The sequence below is a fragment of the Myiozetetes cayanensis genome, unplaced genomic scaffold, assembly GCF_022539395.1.
Source record: "Myiozetetes cayanensis isolate MyiCay16 unplaced genomic scaffold, myiCay2020 scf9, whole genome shotgun sequence".
Taxonomy (NCBI): Eukaryota; Metazoa; Chordata; class Aves; order Passeriformes; family Tyrannidae; genus Myiozetetes; species Myiozetetes cayanensis.
Genome location: NW_026088185.1, coordinates 3,657,316 through 3,674,397, shown reverse-complemented (window position 1 = coordinate 3,674,397; position 17,082 = coordinate 3,657,316). Strand labels below are relative to the sequence as shown.

At 42.1% G+C, this 17,082-nt stretch overlaps 1 protein-coding gene across 3 annotated transcripts in view; it reads left to right on the top strand.

The window, feature by feature from the left end:
• Positions 1 to 11,131: 11,131 nt before the first annotated feature.
• ZNF804A (zinc finger protein 804A) overlaps positions 11,132 to 17,082 on the top strand; it is a 157,827-nt gene continuing 151,876 nt past the window's right edge. For 2 of the 3 annotated variants that reach the window (XR_007632018.1, XM_050339547.1), the window contains exon 1: positions 12,290 to 12,461. Coding sequence is in view for 2 of the 3 variants with exons in the window: in XM_050339547.1 (XP_050195504.1) it covers positions 12,351 to 12,461 (111 nt within the window). In the remaining variant the exon portion in view is untranslated. Of the gene's footprint in view, positions 11,291 to 12,289; positions 12,462 to 17,082 lie in introns of those variants that run through there. The other variant, XM_050339548.1, reaches the window with a different exon arrangement.

The following is a 17,082-nucleotide window of genomic DNA, read 5'->3' as shown; positions in this document are numbered from 1 at the left end:
TTACATGGTGTTCCGAGATACCGGAATTCAATTCACAGGATTTGCCAAAGCTCTATTTTTATTTTGTCTTCATCTGATGTTATCAAGGTTGTTCATGTTCCAAAAATGGATGAGTTTAGCAATAGTTAGCAGTTGGTAATAGGAGTCAAGAAGACCAAGGCTTTTTAACACATTCAGAATGTTTAATTTCCCCTCCATCTGATGATAATAACATGTAAAAAGAAAATAACACAAAATTATGCGGATTTAAAAAAGCCTCCCACGCACCTTATGGAATTAAAATACTGTGTGGGCCTGGAACCACGAGTATGTTCACTAAGTATGATCTCCAGAAGCATGTTATATTTGAGAAAAAAAAAAATGAAACGAAAAATTAATCGTCGCTGTTTTATCCAAACACTTCACTTTCCTAACATTTTACTATGCCCATTAGGTAATCATGCCATTTATGTTTAAATAAGAATTTCCCTTGGGGTGAGGTCTGTAAAATTTCAATATTTGCTAATTCATTTGGGGAGTTTCTGTTATTGGAACGTGAGATTGCAGTAGGTCTTGAAGTATGCCCAAGGAAAGGTCAGGTTTTGCTGAAGTTTCCTTATCCGATGCTTTTTCACGCCAAAATGTATTTAACAGTATAGTCAGCTGTGTATTTCCTTAAGGCTGGGTGATTTTGGTTGTGGTATGAAGAGCTGGTTGAAAGTCTGGCTTCCCAGGCAATCCTGGCACAGAGCCAAGATGTATATTGTGCTTTGCAGAGTCACAGAACAGGCTGATGCAGAAGACATGCTGGAGGTAAGGGTGGGAAATCCTATCTGCCTCATCATCCCAATAGGTGTGCAGAGGGGAGGAAAAGATGGCAAACCCTTCTCTGAGATGTTTTCAGGAAGCAGTGTCATGAATATACACTATAAGTGCTTTTTGTGAGCTTTGTTTGTAAGCGTGAGGGACGGGACTCAGAAATTAATAAAACAAGATAAGATAGGCACAGCCTCTGTGTGCTCAGGTGTAAATGTGTTACTGTGTTTTGTTAATAATTAACCTTTTTTTTATTTTGCCTAACAAAAACACCAAGAAGACCATAGAAAACTACTCCTTCTAATAGTACTGGTAGTGCTGTAAAATGAGACCAGCACATGCTACATTATAGTAGAGCCACAATAGTAAATAATCCCCTTCTGACTGCTGTAAGGAGTATTTTAGACTCCTGGAATTAGATTAGGTTAGAAACACTAGGAGGTGAAACTGCAGAATCTGCAGAGCAGAAACAAGATGAAGCTGGGGGTGGGAGCCCTCAATTCCTACAGCCACTCATCTTAAAATGCTGCCCATTACTCAGCAGAGAAAGGACCTCAAAAATTCAGAGCACTGCTTGTCTCTGCTATTCCCTGAGGCCCTCCATGGATGCTGAACATGCCTGCATTGTTTGTAAGTGCTCTTTATAGTGTCCCTACAGTAAATACAGCATAATATGAGCAGGATAGAATTTATGTCAAAATTTACTCGTTTTCTAGATCAAAAGGACAACTTTGCTCACAGTGAACCCTTTGGAAATCGAAGTTTATCTGGAAATGACATTGTAGTTGGTAGAGCCTGGAAATAGAATAGCGTGTGGGGGATTTAGTAAATATAATTTAGGATATAAGAGTCACTAAGGGGATGCAGAATGACATGGCAAAGATGCACGTACAAAATACAAATACAAACCAGATTTTTCATGTAGTGGTGGTAGCTCGTAGTATAGATCCTTTATCATACAGTTAGACTGCAGTTCTGAATTAAACTTCAAAGAAATTTAACAATCATAGTTTTTGGACTGTGTATACTTTGACAGGCTTCATTCATAAACCTCATGCACTAAGAGCATTTTACGAGAAGCACTGAAAAGATATAGTCACTGTGAGCAGCCTTTTGCTAGAAAACATTTCCTCAAGAAGACAGTCATGCACAGCAAACCAGAAATACACTATTTTTAAAAGGACTTGTATTTAGAAAGCATCTAGAGGAAGGAGAGATGGAATGTTATCTTCCTTAGGTATAGGCCTGTTAAGATATTTTTATCGTGTACAGCAATCTAATGTTAGATCATGTAAGAGGGGGTTTGCACATTCCTTTCTCATTTCTGTTAGGAAATTAAATCCTGATAAGGTTCTATATGATGTCTCTTATCACTCTGTAGAGTAGCAATTTAAAGACCAGAAACACACATGGTTTTTCATCTTTATGATCCAATTTTGACCACTGGAGTTTGTTTCCTGCTGCTGTTTTCATGAGGGCAGAAAATGCTTTGTCCAAAATCCACTTAGTTCGCTGCTGGCCTTCAATTTGAGGAATGTTCTGTTAAATCCAAAATACATGGTTGCAATATTGAGCAAAAATTGGCTTCCTACTAATAAATTAATACAAATAGTGTTTGGTTTTCCCTCAGCTTTCTCATTAGCTCCTCATATAAAGGGAGAGTAAACTTCAAATGAGAAACGATAAGAAAACATGTTTTGCAAAATGAAGCATCAGTTACAGAGTCAAAGAATCGACTGCACTGCAAATCAAGCAACGAGAAAAGCAAATTGTGGGTGTGAGGACTCTGTGGCACTGCTAAGAGACATAAGACAGGCCTGCCAGCCACGAAGGGAGAGCGTAAGGGCAACCTGGAGTGCCAAAGTCAGACTGCACCCAAGAACCTCCACAACTATAAAGCGAGGCAGATGAAGTAGAATACCAAGGAGCAGTGGTGTAGAGGTAGACATGTGCCCTGCATCTTTATATCAATCTCATTTTGCAGTGGCGTTCCCTGAATGTTATTTTTATTCTCCAAGTCCCTCAGTGAGACAATTTTGTTACAGCTCCTGCTTTTCAACCTTTATGGTGTTATTACAAAACTAATCCATGTTTTGCTTTCTGATAATAACGTGGAGGACATAATGGAGATGAATATTCAGTAAAGAAACTTAAATTGCTCTCTTTAAGGGTTGATCTTTAAATATAATCTGCCTGCAAATAGATTGCACTTCTGGTCATTTGGATATAAACATACTTTTAAAAAGAATTATTTGCTCTGGAAAGTGAGCAGAGGGAATGTAGAGAAGACGTACAAAAATAACCAGGAACCTCAAGGAAACAATTTATGTTCCAGCATTAAAGTAATGAAAATAAAGCTTTACCAGAGCAAGGCTACAGGGACTTCAGTGTCTTGCAGTAATGCAGGAGTATTTGTAAAGAGGAGAAGGAAAGAATGAACATTATTTTATCTCAGTGTTAGGTCACATTACTGATGGGGATTTCCAGGTGACAGAAGTGTAGCAGTGAAGACATTTAAAAGCGGCAAGTTTAGACATCATGAGGGACTGAGGGACCATCCTGGCAGTGGCTGAGTCTACCAGGCTAAGGCTTAATATATATATGATAAAAATTCAAGATCTGCTTAAAAACAAGTAGTACAGGGTGGGTTGTTTGTTTATTTGTTTGGAGTTTTGTTGGTTTTGCTTCCTTGTTTTCAAACTAACTCAAGATCAGCAAGTTCAAACATAAACTGATTTCTTCCCTAGTGGTGAGAAATCGAGTACAGATTTTTTTTTTTCTTTCTGCATGTTTATTTTGGTTTTGATATTTTTGTTTTACAGTAAATGCATTTTCCTGTGAAGACTGCAGCACATTGGTTCCCAGGGAATAGTTGAGTTTTGGTTTGACTTTTAAAACATTTTATGCTTTCTTTTCCTCTTAACTTCATGCTTTTCAAATGCATTAGGATCACTGGTTCTAGTGGGAATGCCAATGTTAAGGTTAGTTCAAGGGTAAGTTAATATATTTAGGAGGCGTCAGCATTGAAATTCTGTAAAAAGTAAATATGCATTATTTTGAGTGTAGGTCTAGATGATGGGTATCCTGTATTAAATTCAGGTTTGCATGGAGAAAATGCATTTACAGAAGTATGTCAAGTGACATTGGAGTGTAGACAGCAACAGTGGAAGTAAAAAATTAAGGTCCTACCTAACTAACTATATATAAATATAAATGCATGCATACGTTGTGTCATGATTATGCAAAGAGAAAACTAGAAGTTTATTTTTGATGATCCCATCCATGTGATTCTCACAAAGAATCATTGATCTACAGGGTCATATGACCATAGCTGTAGAGCAGAAAAATCTTGCAACTACCTTTTCCCCCCTCTAATAATAAATAAATTAGGTCGGAATTTTACTTAAGTTAACTGGTAGTCGTTAATAGTAATGATACTTCATCCTCCCATCTTGGAGACAAGGATTTTTAATTCAGAGTTCAGCAATACAGGAGCAATATGACTCCAAGGCAACTCAAAAACTGGATGAAGAAACAACTGCTCGTGTTGCTGCCTGGGCACCAATTTGTAGCTTACCCATGGCAGTTGTCTTGATGTTGCTATTAATATATTAATATATTTTGCCTTGTCTTCTGATTACCCAGGTTTTACAGATACTCAAGGAAATGTACATTTGGTAAAACTTAGCATGATTTATGTAGCTTGAGCCAATGAGTAAGTTTTTACTTAATTAAATGAATTATGTAAATATTTTTTAATTGTCAAAATGCCAAAAGAGATATGCTGGGCTTTGGCAATCCTCCCTATTTTTAGAGCAATGCTGACTTTATTCCTTACAATGATTTGTTTTCAGCCTAGTAATCTATAATGTACTCAAGGCTATTTTGATATGGTTATCTTTAATTAAGCACACAAGTTATTAATATTTTGAAAGTTGGATTAAATTCTTTTGATAGTATTTTAATGTGCCTATTTGTAATTATGTTCTTTCACTACAGCAGACACATTGGTAAGTCATTAGTTATGCAGGAAAAAAATTAATTGTTCTAATGAACAGACAGGGCCTTTCAGACAGTGATAGTGTCAAGCATCATTCAGGAGGGCCATAATAAGTACCTTAAGACTACTACTGTATTACATGCATCTACCAGTATTTAAATCATAAGTAGTAAAAATTGTGTGGTTTAAAAATTATTATTGTGTAGCTCATACGCATTCCTGCAAGGAGTTCTGTAGCCATTTTAAGGTCTACTCTTAAAAAGCTAAATTAACCCATAGAGGTCTATCGAGATAAAATCAGGAGGCAAAACTTGGGTGTGGAACAGTAAATCAATGTAAATATAAGGCTGTGGCAGCCTCAGCATCTTGTTGCATTTTCCAGAGCAAGTCTTGTGATGCTATTCCAACGTGTGGTGTGTACTCTGATGCCCCAGGGCCATGAGGTAAAGCTGGGACTGCCTAAGTGATCACAGAGTACCCTGAGCTGGAAGGGCCACACTGGGATCATCACAGTCCAACTCCTGGCCCTGCATACAACAGCCCCAAGAATCCCACCACGTGCATGAGAGTGTTGTCCTGAACGCCTCTTGAACCCTGACAGGCTTGGCACTGTGACCACGTCCTGGGGAGCCTGTTCCAGTGCCCAGCCACCCCTTGGGTGAAGAACCTTTTCCTAATACCCATCCTGAACCTGCCCTGACACAGGCCCATGCCATTTCCTCAGGTCCTCTCACTGGCCACCAGTCACTGTCATCACCAGCATCGCTGCTGCTGGAAGTCTGAACAAACTCTGTGGTTACACACGTGTATAACTATTACCTGTTCCTATATAAGCTGTGGTGCAATTGGTACCATCTAAACTGTACATGGCAAAGCCTTGTATTAGACAATATTGGAAATATCCTTCCCCAGAGTGTGCTTAATATCCTACCGTGTTTTGGTACTGCTAATACAAGTGCCCTGTGAATGTGAGCCAGTTAATGTCTGATGTGATTTATGGTGCCTTAAGCTGGGAGGTCGTAACCATAAATATTGTAAAGGGGTTTGATTTTCAGATGATGCCAAACATTCCCATTCTGAAAAATGGATCTCACTGAAATGTGTAACGTTGGGAAAGCAAACACATCATTTTTAATTTCATTTCCATTCTTTTCTGTGACTGTTAGAGATCACGTGAAAAAGGAGGACATCATAGCATGTCGTATATTGGACTCAATGAAATATATTAAAATATTAATCACTGTAGGCTTTTTTTTCTCCAGTGGGCCTCTAATTTATGTTTACTCATTCAACAATAAATAGTACTACTTTCTAACCTGTCATCTGGCTCACCCTAACTCTGTTCTACTCTTACATGGAGGAAATTATGTTGTTGAACTGATACTAAAGCAGCAAACTGTGTTTAAGACTAATTTTAGAGTTCATCCTTTAAAAAAAAAAAAAAAAAGATTTAAATGTTTTATTTTTCATCCCTTGAAAGATTTTCAGAAACTATTCTGTTGATTCTTTCATCAATGTGACACTAGATGTCCAGTGTGGCACATGTACCCATAGGGTGGGGATACGTGTTCTCTCACACACACAAATCCATGTGGGCACAGAGGGAGAGATGGAATGAATCAATACATGAATGAGTGAATACTGGTGCTGTTCTGAGTTCTGCTACCAGTTCTCTTGAACTTCTTGATCTCATCACCACCACTGAGTGGAAAAGTTTGGAGCCAACACCAAGTCCTGATATGAACTTCAGGACTTCTTCCTATGGAACTACCTTGTGCTTCAGTAAATGAGCCCAAGCTCGCTGAAGGTGAGGTTTCTTATTGATTGTGGAGAACTTTTAATCAATTCTTTAGACTCCAGATCTTTTAACGCTTGAAAAAGTTGTGTGGACGAGGAAAATAATCTATTTCTCATAAATGGCCACAACTCATCTGCTATCATGGATCTCAAAATGTAGTGTTTTCCTATTTATTCATGCATTTGCTTCTGTTTATCAGGTTTTCTCTTAATGCCTCATCTACCTTATCAAGTATCTTTGAGTGTTATATTCTTTAACAAAGCAAGTTTTGATGGGATAAAATGAAGTAGAAACATTTAATTGGTAGAAATGAAAAGTTGGTGCTCATTGTGTCATCAGCTCCCTTTCCAGAACAGTACCAAACACTGAATGGCTGCTTGACATCTCTTTGGATATTGTTTATGGAGTTAATGTGTTGTTGGCTTTAATGCAGTGCTAGCTATGCAACTTGTCTCCTGGATTTGGGGAATTGATGGCTCTGTGCAAGCACACCTATTCTGTGGTCTTTCTACTTTTGCTTTTTAATTTATGAAAGGGTGTGTTTTATTTTGTTTTTACTGAGTTTTTTTGTGTTGTCACTGGAAGATTGTTCCTTGTACTGTTTTGCTACATTGTTAGGGAAGTGAAGCTGAGGAGGATTTTCTATAGCAGTCATTCTTAAAAAAAACATGGAATGGTTTGGGTTGGAAGGGATCTTAAAGAGCACCTGAAAAAGCCCATTTAAAGATACCCCACCCCAGGCAGGGACATCTTCCACTAGAGATGGAGTCATTGCCTTTGATGAGATCATAAGACCCAATTTTTTTCTTACGATTTTTTGTAATACCATTTCATTTATTCTGTTTGGTTTTGACTTGGATGGTTGGTTTGAATGGATATTGGAAAACTATAGTTCCATCACAGACTGTTCTTGAGATTCACTTACCAGTTGCTAGCTCCATTTTCTTTCCATGTAGAGCCACTCCATGTGACAGAGGCTCCTAAGGCAGCAATTAACATAGCAGAATGTATTGCATTTTCAGTGTTTGAAAGGGGCAAGTGTTGCTTTTGCAGAGGGTTCTTTTACCTTGGCTGAATCATTAGGTGTTTTCTGACCTTTTTAAGTTTCATGCTAGTTAATGCTTTGTGGTACATCAGTAACTTGCTGATGTTGCCTCGTATTCAATGTGTCATTTGTGAATTTATTTGAAATTTTTGGTTGCTTTGTTTTTTTGTTAGGAAAGGACTAGGGCAGAAAAAAGAAATGTAGGTGCATGAGTTGTTGGGGAAATTATGCAGCATAAACATCAAGAAGAGTAGATAGAGAATGGTGTATTTGATTCAATAACAACAGAAAGTTTTTCCCAACAGTATCCTAAATCAGACAGTGGTAGTTTGGTAATCTGAAAGAGAAGTGACAAAAAGGTGTTGTTTGCATTTCTTAACACAGGAATGTAGTGCTAGATATAGGTGCTATGTGGATATGTGAAAAGAGAGAGGGGGTAATTCTTGCTGGACAGTTTCTTCCTGGAGCTGTTCTGAACAAGCTGTGATATAAAATTATGTGCTTTGGAACGCTGAGTGAGCAAAGCTAAGAAAAAAAAAATAGAGTATGCTTCAATAAATCTTTGTTGCTACTTTTGAGATGGAGCAGAAATACTAGTTGAAGCCTTGACAGTCCTCTTCCTGTGACAAAATGTTGAGGGCTGCAGGCGACAGCCCACGATTTGCCTGCACGCTGCAGGGCTTTGTCACTATTGCCTCCCTTTAGCTCTGTGATAGCAGCGCTCCACTCAGCTCAAGTGTTGGAACAGGGAACCCACTCTGATGCTCTCCACGTACAATGAGGGATGTGCTGAGGAACTAGGCTACCAGGCTGTCCCAGTTTCCCCTTTTTTGAGCTGTGCCACCCCCATAGCTGATGAATGAATGCAGTTGTAATATAGTGGATAATGTGTATTACACCATAATGGCCTTTAAAGGGTACAAAGGACACTCCTGTTTTTCCTTCCCCTTAATGCAAGGATGACAGACATCAGAAATAGGGGAAAAACATCCAAGGCTAAGTGAAAAGGGGAAAAAAAAAAAGAGCAATACAAGGAGACTAAAAGGGCAGGAGATGGTAAAAAGGTGTGTTGCAGACAGCAGATTTCTTAAGGGAGATATTCTTAGGATAAACTGAATTTTGTTGAATTCAATAAGAATTGCTATGGGAGCTTAATTGAGTTTCTTGTGACTTACAGCACAGACACTCCTTTCTATCCTTGATGGAAATGTTTCAGTGGAGTGTGAATGATTTCTCAGGATATGTTTGCTTGGAAACACATACTCTGTGCCACGCTTTAAAGACTGTTAAGCAAAAGGAGATTGTTTATAAAGTAGAATATTTTTTTTCTGGGCTATGCCAGGGCTATTTCTTGAATGATTAATATTATTAAATATTAGAATACAAAATACTGAGTATTATCAGAAGTAGAGAAACAGTGCAATAAATGTGAATTAGTGTAATTTTTTCACTGGCTTCTATTTCAGAAGTTTTCCAGATAGTCTCTCCAATCCATAGCCTGTTTCTTGAGTTAGTATTTGCAGTTGTATACAGGAACAACTCCTGGGAGATTTCTTCCAAATTGGAAGTATCAGGGAGAATAAGAGAAGGAGTAAATAAGCAGCACTGGTTATTATTATTATTATTAGTCAGAGATTTGAAAAAATAGTAATACCCACAGCTGAAGCCCCAGATTGTTTACCCAGGGGAACAGGACAGAGACTGAAATAGGTAAGACTACTGGTATGTAAGATCCATGGGGTTTAGGGATTGATGAAATTAGCAATTTATTACAAATAAAAGATTTGGGAAGGAAACAGTATCTTGAGCCCATGTGGTCATAACAGAGAAACAGAATGAGGCAGGAAAACTTCAGTGAAGGATTAAGATAGCAAAGTATCAGAGAACATCAGTCAAAAAAATAAAGAAGTAGGAGTAGAAAATGCATATTTTGCATGTTAGGTGCTATTAAGTACTATTAATCATTTATTTATTGAGTGCTTTGGAGGAATCAAGTGGTCTTTAGCTGTTAGGGGTTTCCTCCCTTAATAGAGGAGGACAATAATCTTCATTATAGAAGCTTTAACAGGTATTAATGCTGTTTCAGTCACTCCTCTTTGTCACAAAGTAGGTTGAGCCTTTAAAACTTGAGCTACAGGAGTAGATAATTTCTCTGTTGCTACAATAACACATTCCCAAGCTCTTGGACTCTAGAAAGAGTGTGTAAGCAGTGCCTGCACACCTCTGACAGGCCAGAGAGCAGCCATACAACCCTGGAAGGGCCCAGGCATGGCTGTGGCAGGTGTGACAAAGCATGTCAGCAGCATGTCAATGCAAGGATTTCAGAGAAAAAGGTTCCAGTTCTTTGATTTGGTGTATATGTGGAGTTTCACTCCTAGGCATAAGGGTTCTCACGTATCAGTGATGTTGTATTTGGAAGGTGGAAAAAATTTTTCTAGTCCAAGTTGGAATATATTTATTCACAGAAAAGGGTTGCCTAATTTTATTTCTTGCATAATAATATTTCATGCATAATAATTTTATGTCTTTTCATTAGTCTATGCTACCCTAAATTCTGACATTTTTAAAGAGAGAACAATACCTGGGATACTGTCTGAAATAGGAACCAGGCCTTAAGTGTGCTGTGTTGTTAAATTTATCAGATTTTAAAATATTGACTTCATTTTTACATGGGAATGAACTTGCTGGTTATTTCTAGATGCACCCGTACACCCTCATAACCACAAAAATAGTATTATTGTGCGTTTACATTATCACGCTTTTTTTGGCTGTAACAAGAACAGCAAAGTCTGATCTCTCACCTGTGTCTCAGCTGTCAAAACTTTCCACTGTTGCCATTTCCGTAATTCCTTCCTAAGTACTGAAAATGCTGAAGGATGAGTGACAGCTGTCAAAATTTACAATTCACTGTATACAAAGGGAAGTAATGATAGAAAATGCTTATCAGAAGAAGGCATCTCTCAGAAACTGGGTCTTCGTTCATCAAGAGAGAGTAATTTCTGCCAGGAAAATGTTTGTGTGTGTCCCCCATCCCGAATTTTCTGGCAGATTTCCTTTATTTTGGAGGGCAAGATGATAGATAGGATGGTGGGTTTATGTTGCCAGGAGTAATTGCTGACTAAAAGACATTTTCAGATGTTACATCATGGTTCTGGGCTTCTTTTCTAAGGTGTTCCCTCTTTTGGCACTGGAATTTCACCCCATCAATCTTGATTTTTACAATCTAGAATAAAGGTAAAGCATGTTGGAGAGGAGGCAGCTATAAGACTGTTTCACGCCTTACATGATAAAGCTGCAAATCATAGCCATGTTATGGGAAAAAAAACCAACAACAAACAACCCAAAACAAAAAAAACCAACACCAGAAACAACAAACCACACTTGAGCATCTTTCTTTCTTGAGCACGTCTTATACTGTGACAAATTCTGGTCCTGGCAGCGAGCTCCGATCTGTGAGCTGCAAAAAGAAAGCAACACTTGTGCTGGTGCAGGAGCACGGGTATGCTATAGCTGCCTCATGCTGAGGTACCTCATGGTTTTTAATCCACACTTTGCTGGGGGCTTTACAGAACGGAGCGAGTGCATTACACGGGCGTTAAGGCTGAGGGTGTGAGGATCGCAGAGGCAGCGCCAGAGCCTGCAAGAAACCATGGTGGGTCTCCTTTTCTCTGCAGCCGCCCAGGCCCTGCGAGGCCGGGCGGGCAGAGCCGCCTCCGCCGGCGGCCCCGGGCCGGGAGAGCCGTGAGTAACCGCGGGGGAGGACGCGGGCGCCCCAGGGGGGATGCGGCACCCCAGGAGGAGGGATGAGGGCGCCCCGGGAAGGGGGGGATGCCGCCCCAGCGCTTCCCGATGCCGTGACCCAGAAGTTTTACCAGCCCACTTCTGATCCTGCAGCATCGTCGGGCATGGGATGCGGTGAGGATGATGGGCTGCGGCCGCCGCAGCCCACCCAAGGGCGGGATGGAGCTTACCCCGAGCGGGGATGAGAAATGACCGATTTCACCCAGTTACGCCGTCACGGGCCGCTGGAGCCGAGAGCGGCGGGCGGAGGCGGCAATCCATCGGTCCCGGGGACCGAGGGGGCTGCTCCGCCCCGGGCAGGTGGAGGTGCCTGTGAGTTAGGTGTTAGAGAAATATGGAATTAAAAAAAAAAATTAAAAAAAAAGGGCGCGGGGCAGCTCGGAGGAGGAAGGGGTGGGATAGGAGGGGCAGGACCGCTGGTCTGGGGGCGTCGCACCGCCGGCATCTCTCCATGTCCCCCCTCCTCCCCAATCCCGGAGGAAAACCACACTCGTCGTCGTCCCCACCCCCGGAAAAAGGAGGGCACACCCCACCTTCGGGGCTCGCTGGGTTGGGGTGCCGGCTCTGCCCTCTCGCCCCGCCCGTCCCCCTTTACCTGCCGCCGGCCCGTCCGCGGCGGGGGCAGCGGGGCGTGGGGCGGTGGGTGGCGGTGGAGGCGGCGTGTGACAGATGTCCTCCTCTGACAGCGCTCGGTACCAGCCCAGTGGCTCCCTGCCATTGGCTCAGTGCAGCCGACCGGCAAGGCTGCTCGCTATAATAGCACTATGCCTGCCAGCGGCGGCGGCAGCTCGCTCGGCTCCGCCGCGGCCGCCCCGCCGCGCATCCTCCTCCCGCGGCCGCGCCGCGCCTGAGGGGCCGCACCCCCGGTCCCGGCCCCGCCGAGCCCGGCCTGAGGAGGCGGCCCCGGCCCCATGGAGTGCTACTACATTGTCATCAGCTCCGCGCACCTCAGCAACGGGCACTTTCGCAACATCAAGGGAGTTTTCCGCGGCCCCCTCAGCAAGAACGGGAACAAAACTCTGGTAATGGCCTTCTTCCCTTGCCTCTCCCTTCCATCCTCCTCCTCCTCCTCGCAGCGGCGGCTCGGGCTAGCGGGGAGACGGGGCCACCCGCCCCGGCTTTGCCGCCGCGGGGATGCGGTGCCCTGGGCTCCCGCCCGCCGCCTCCCCGGGGCAGGTGCGGGATGTCCCCGCAGAGCTGCCGGGGTGGGGCTGCCTGCGGAGGGAGAGCCCGGGGACCCTTCTGGGCGGGGAGCTGCAGGGCCGGGGCTCCGCAGCCCGGGGAGGTCGGGGAGAGGCGGCCGCCGCTCGGCTGAGGGGGTCCCTGGGCGGGGGGCACTCCTTGCCGTGTCCCCCTCCGTGACTCCCCGCCGTGTCGCCCCGGGGCGGGGACAGCCGGAGGTCCTGCCCGGGGAAGTGCAGGAAGGACCCGAAACTTGTTTACTTGCTTGTCCGAGCCCTCTGGGTAGAGAGATGCGTTTGCTCGAGCACAGCTTCAGAAATGGTACAGGTTTTTGTTTGTTGGCTGCCAAGTTTTTTTTTTTTAAAGGAAACCTCGGGGTTTGACAGGACTCGGTGGCTTTAGGCGGTTTGGGCTGGATGCTCCGAAAAGTGTGCTCAGGCTGCTCGAACTGTTTCTGTATTCATCCTCCATACTCAGATATCTTGACATCTATTGGGTTTCCGATGGTTTTGCTGACTTGCTTGGACTCGCTTCGTGCTGTTACTGAACTTTAATGGAAGAGTGACGACGCAGTAGCATTGGCAGTACATGTGCTCTCCTGCTTGCTCAGATAAAAGGGATGTAGGATAACAGCAGGCTGGGCGAGCTGCATCACGTAACATCTCAATCACGGCACAACAAAGTGTGGACAGATGTCTGGAGAGGAGGATGGAGCTGAAAGAGAGGCTTAGCCACGTTGTTTATCTCTCTCTCCCATCACTGCCTTACTCCAAAATCCCCTTTGGAGGAGATGGAGCAGAACTTACCACATCCTTGTTCCCTCGAATGCACGACCTATATTGATGGGGAATTTACTAAAGTACTTAACGTTTGCTAGAGTTGGCAAGCTTGCAGTTTCTCCCTAAATAAAGAGATTAAAGCAAGTCTGAGCCAAGTCATAAAAATAGCAACTACTACGAGGGAATCTGAGGCAGATTTTTGGACTGTTTCAAATGTGAATTCCTGCTTTCACGTTGTGAATCTTTACGATTTTACTTGCTGTGGATTCTGCATATTTTTTCTGTTAGGGATTGCGTTCTTGGAATTTTAAACAAGTGTTGTAGTATCCATGAGATGGCAATATGTGTGTAACATTTTACTGTTACAGTTGCAAACCCAAGACCTACTGTAGAAATATTTGGTACACTTCAAATAATTGCATGATACATCACCTTCTTTCCACTGAACAATTTCAGTAAAGATGCATTTGGCAGGACTGAGAATGCTCTGATGTAACTTTTGGACTGTGTATTATCTTGCAGTTCATAATGGGTTCTGCTCCAGCAGCATTTTTTTTTTCTTGTGGCAAAAAAGCAGCCCTGTATTCTCAATATTCCTGATTGATTTATTTACTGGTGAAACATTAGTGGCCAAAAAATTTATGTGTGGGCAGTGAGTAGTGTAAATGACAAAGTTCCTGCTGAGTTAAAAGGGAAGATGTTGGCTCTGTGGACAGCAAAATGAAGTCCTTCACTACAGAGTAAATGATATAGGTGCAGACATCAAGGCTTTTATCTCTGTTTCTGCTATTTTTAATTTATAGGAGCTAAAGATACTGTGGGGTTGGGATACAGGGTGATTTGTGTAGCTCAGTGAGGGTTCTGAGGCACTGGAGGACAAGTCAGTCCCTTTCAGTGGGAAGATCAGACCTTGCATTGTTTCAGGGGATCGGTCACTTCCACAACAAACAAACTTCCAGACTTAAGAGGATGAAAATATTTGTTAATACAAAGTAGAGTATGTCTTTAGAGTTCCAATAAGAACACGGACTTTTAGTATACCCTTGGTGTCTTCCATCCTAGGATAAGACTGGGAGAAACAGCAATTTGTGAAGCTAAAAATCAGAAATTTTGGGCTGCTCTGACTCAGGCATATTTTCCTATTTTGCTTTAAAGTATTCATTGTCTCTTCATCTTCACGCTCCAAACTTTCTAAAATCACTGCTTCCTTTGTAAACTGAGAACCTGAAAACAGCCTCTCCTTCTACATGGTAGAATTGCTGCTGTGAAAAACTTAAGATTTGTTAAGCTTTGATTCTCTTTCAGAGTTCTGCCACCACATTCTATCTAGAAATGAAGATACGTGCTACAGTAGAATTTCACAGCAAGTAGGAAAGTGCTGGTTCTAGTCAAATGGTGAAGTTGTGCTTTCAAGATGATTTTATATGGTGTATCTTCAAACTTGGAGCTGATTAGGTTTCAAGGGAGGAAGCTCCTTAGACCTTTTGGCTACTGTCCTCTTCTGGAGTGACCTGCCATTCACCTGAAACTCATCTTTTTCTGCCCTGCTCTTCAAGAGAGGTCACTGAAAAACATTTTCTCTGACTGATTGTCCCTGCAGGTGATCCTTACGTTTTTGTCCTCTCTCTGTGTCCTGTTTCACGCAGAGTTAGTCATTTAAAGCTTTATGAAGTTTGGCTTCAAAACTCCCAGAAGGTAACGGGAAGAAAGAGTTACAAACCTTTTCTCACCTGGTAGGGGACATAAAGAACAAAGCTTTGTCCTTCTATTAAAGTCTTTCTCAGTGGAGAACATCAGAGAGTTACTTTTTGGTAGATAAGATGGAATAAAGCTGTTTCTACTGCTTGGTTTCTAGGCATGGCCTTTCTCTAAGGCATAAATATCTGTAATGGCTTTGAGATGGGCTTATTTGGGTGATGGAGAGAAGGGGCTGAGGGATAAAGATGTGAAGTGAGAATGGGAAGGCCGCAGTTTTTTTCCTCAAGGGAAGACATACCGGGAAAACCTGAGCTCAGAGTGAAGAGCACAAGAGGGAACAAAGGAAAAGCTGGATTTAGGGACAAAGGAAAGGCTGGACTTAGATTAGCTGTGAAAACAGGTTACTGTAAAGACTTTTTAAATTAAATAAAATAAGGGGGAAAAATGCCTGTGAATGAACCTTTAGTGAGATGGTGGTGGGAAATGAAGGAATGTGTATTTACATACAGTTCTGGGTATCTGATTGCCCAACTTTGCACAGTACCCAGAGTCTGTGCTCCCCCCTTGGGTAACTGTTTGGGTAGGGCCCCCTTACCCAACTGTAATCTGCTGCTCCTTATCAGGAAGATAAATATGAGCAATGAATTGACAGGAAATGGGCTTAGCACTTGTGGAAGAACAGCCTCAAAAACTCAAAGTTACTTCAGAAGGTGTATGGTTAAAAGAAATTGGTGGTATTTGGCCTGCTGGATAAGACTTTGTCCTCTCCCCCTGCAGGTTGTGCTGTCTGAAATATCCCTCAGATATGCACAATCTCATAAAGATTCTGCTGTTGGAAGGCTCTGTGGCATCTCTTTGGAAGGGCAATTTTGTTGGTGTGCTGTCTAAGTGAACCAACTACTGCCTGGTCTTCGTGTGGCAGGTGTTTTTTGAACAAGAAAGTCAAAGATTACCATGTGGGTCAGTACTGTGCAACGATGTTACAAATTTCTAAGGCTCTTTCTGCATTTTTGTGCGTGCCTTGGTGTTTTAATCAATTAATATTGGCCCCATTGGTTGGCCATTTCTTGTCAGGGTTCATACCCAGTGACTTGGAAGCTTTTTCCCAAGGCTGTTCTTTTTAGCAGTAGCATTTTATAGAAGTTTGTTTGCTACAAGGTCTTTGTTTTGCCCATAGATCTCCTGAACTTTTAATGCACTTACTGTGTTATTTTTTTCTGGCCTTATGCTATTGACGCCAAATTACAGTAGTCTTTCTTTGTAATTCATCTTCCTTGCTGTGGCTGCTGTCTTGCAGTTTATAATCTCAAAAAGTATTGAAACTTGAGTGAAAAAATAGCTCTCTGGAGAGAGAAATCAGTTGTTCGGAGTTACAACCACAGGTGATTTTTTTAAAATCCTTAAAATGTCTTTCTGGATGTGAACCAAACCATTTTAAGGCATTATCCTAGTTAATAAGTACAATCTTTGGCTGGTCAGCAAGAGAACTGACTCTTTGTTTGGTCTCCTGAGTAGCTGGTATAGAGCTGGTGGGTGGATACCTGCTGTTTCACCCGGAGATATTGCACTAATGTAAGTGGTTCTGTATCTGTGTTGAGATTTACAGTGGTGGAGAAGTGGCTGTGTTGTGCTCCTTCACCTCTTTGAACTGGACAAAGACATTTTCTCTGTTGGTGATCCAAAGGAGGAAGGTGCTGTTACTTGGCCAAGGGGGTTTAGACCTCTCTGTGCGTTGTAAATTGCTATTGTAATTCTAGTTTGAAGTGTCTTGTTGGTACAGATCAAAAGTAGGTAAGACAAAAAATTCCCTGGTAAGTGGCTGGTTAAAGGACCAAATGTACCAAACACCAGACACTGTTATTGTGTCTAGCAGTGACCTCTATATATACATCTATGAGTAGGTTTATACTTTGATTAAAAATATGTACACAGGGGCACTTCAGGGGTAGAATATATATACATATATACATATATATATATGTAT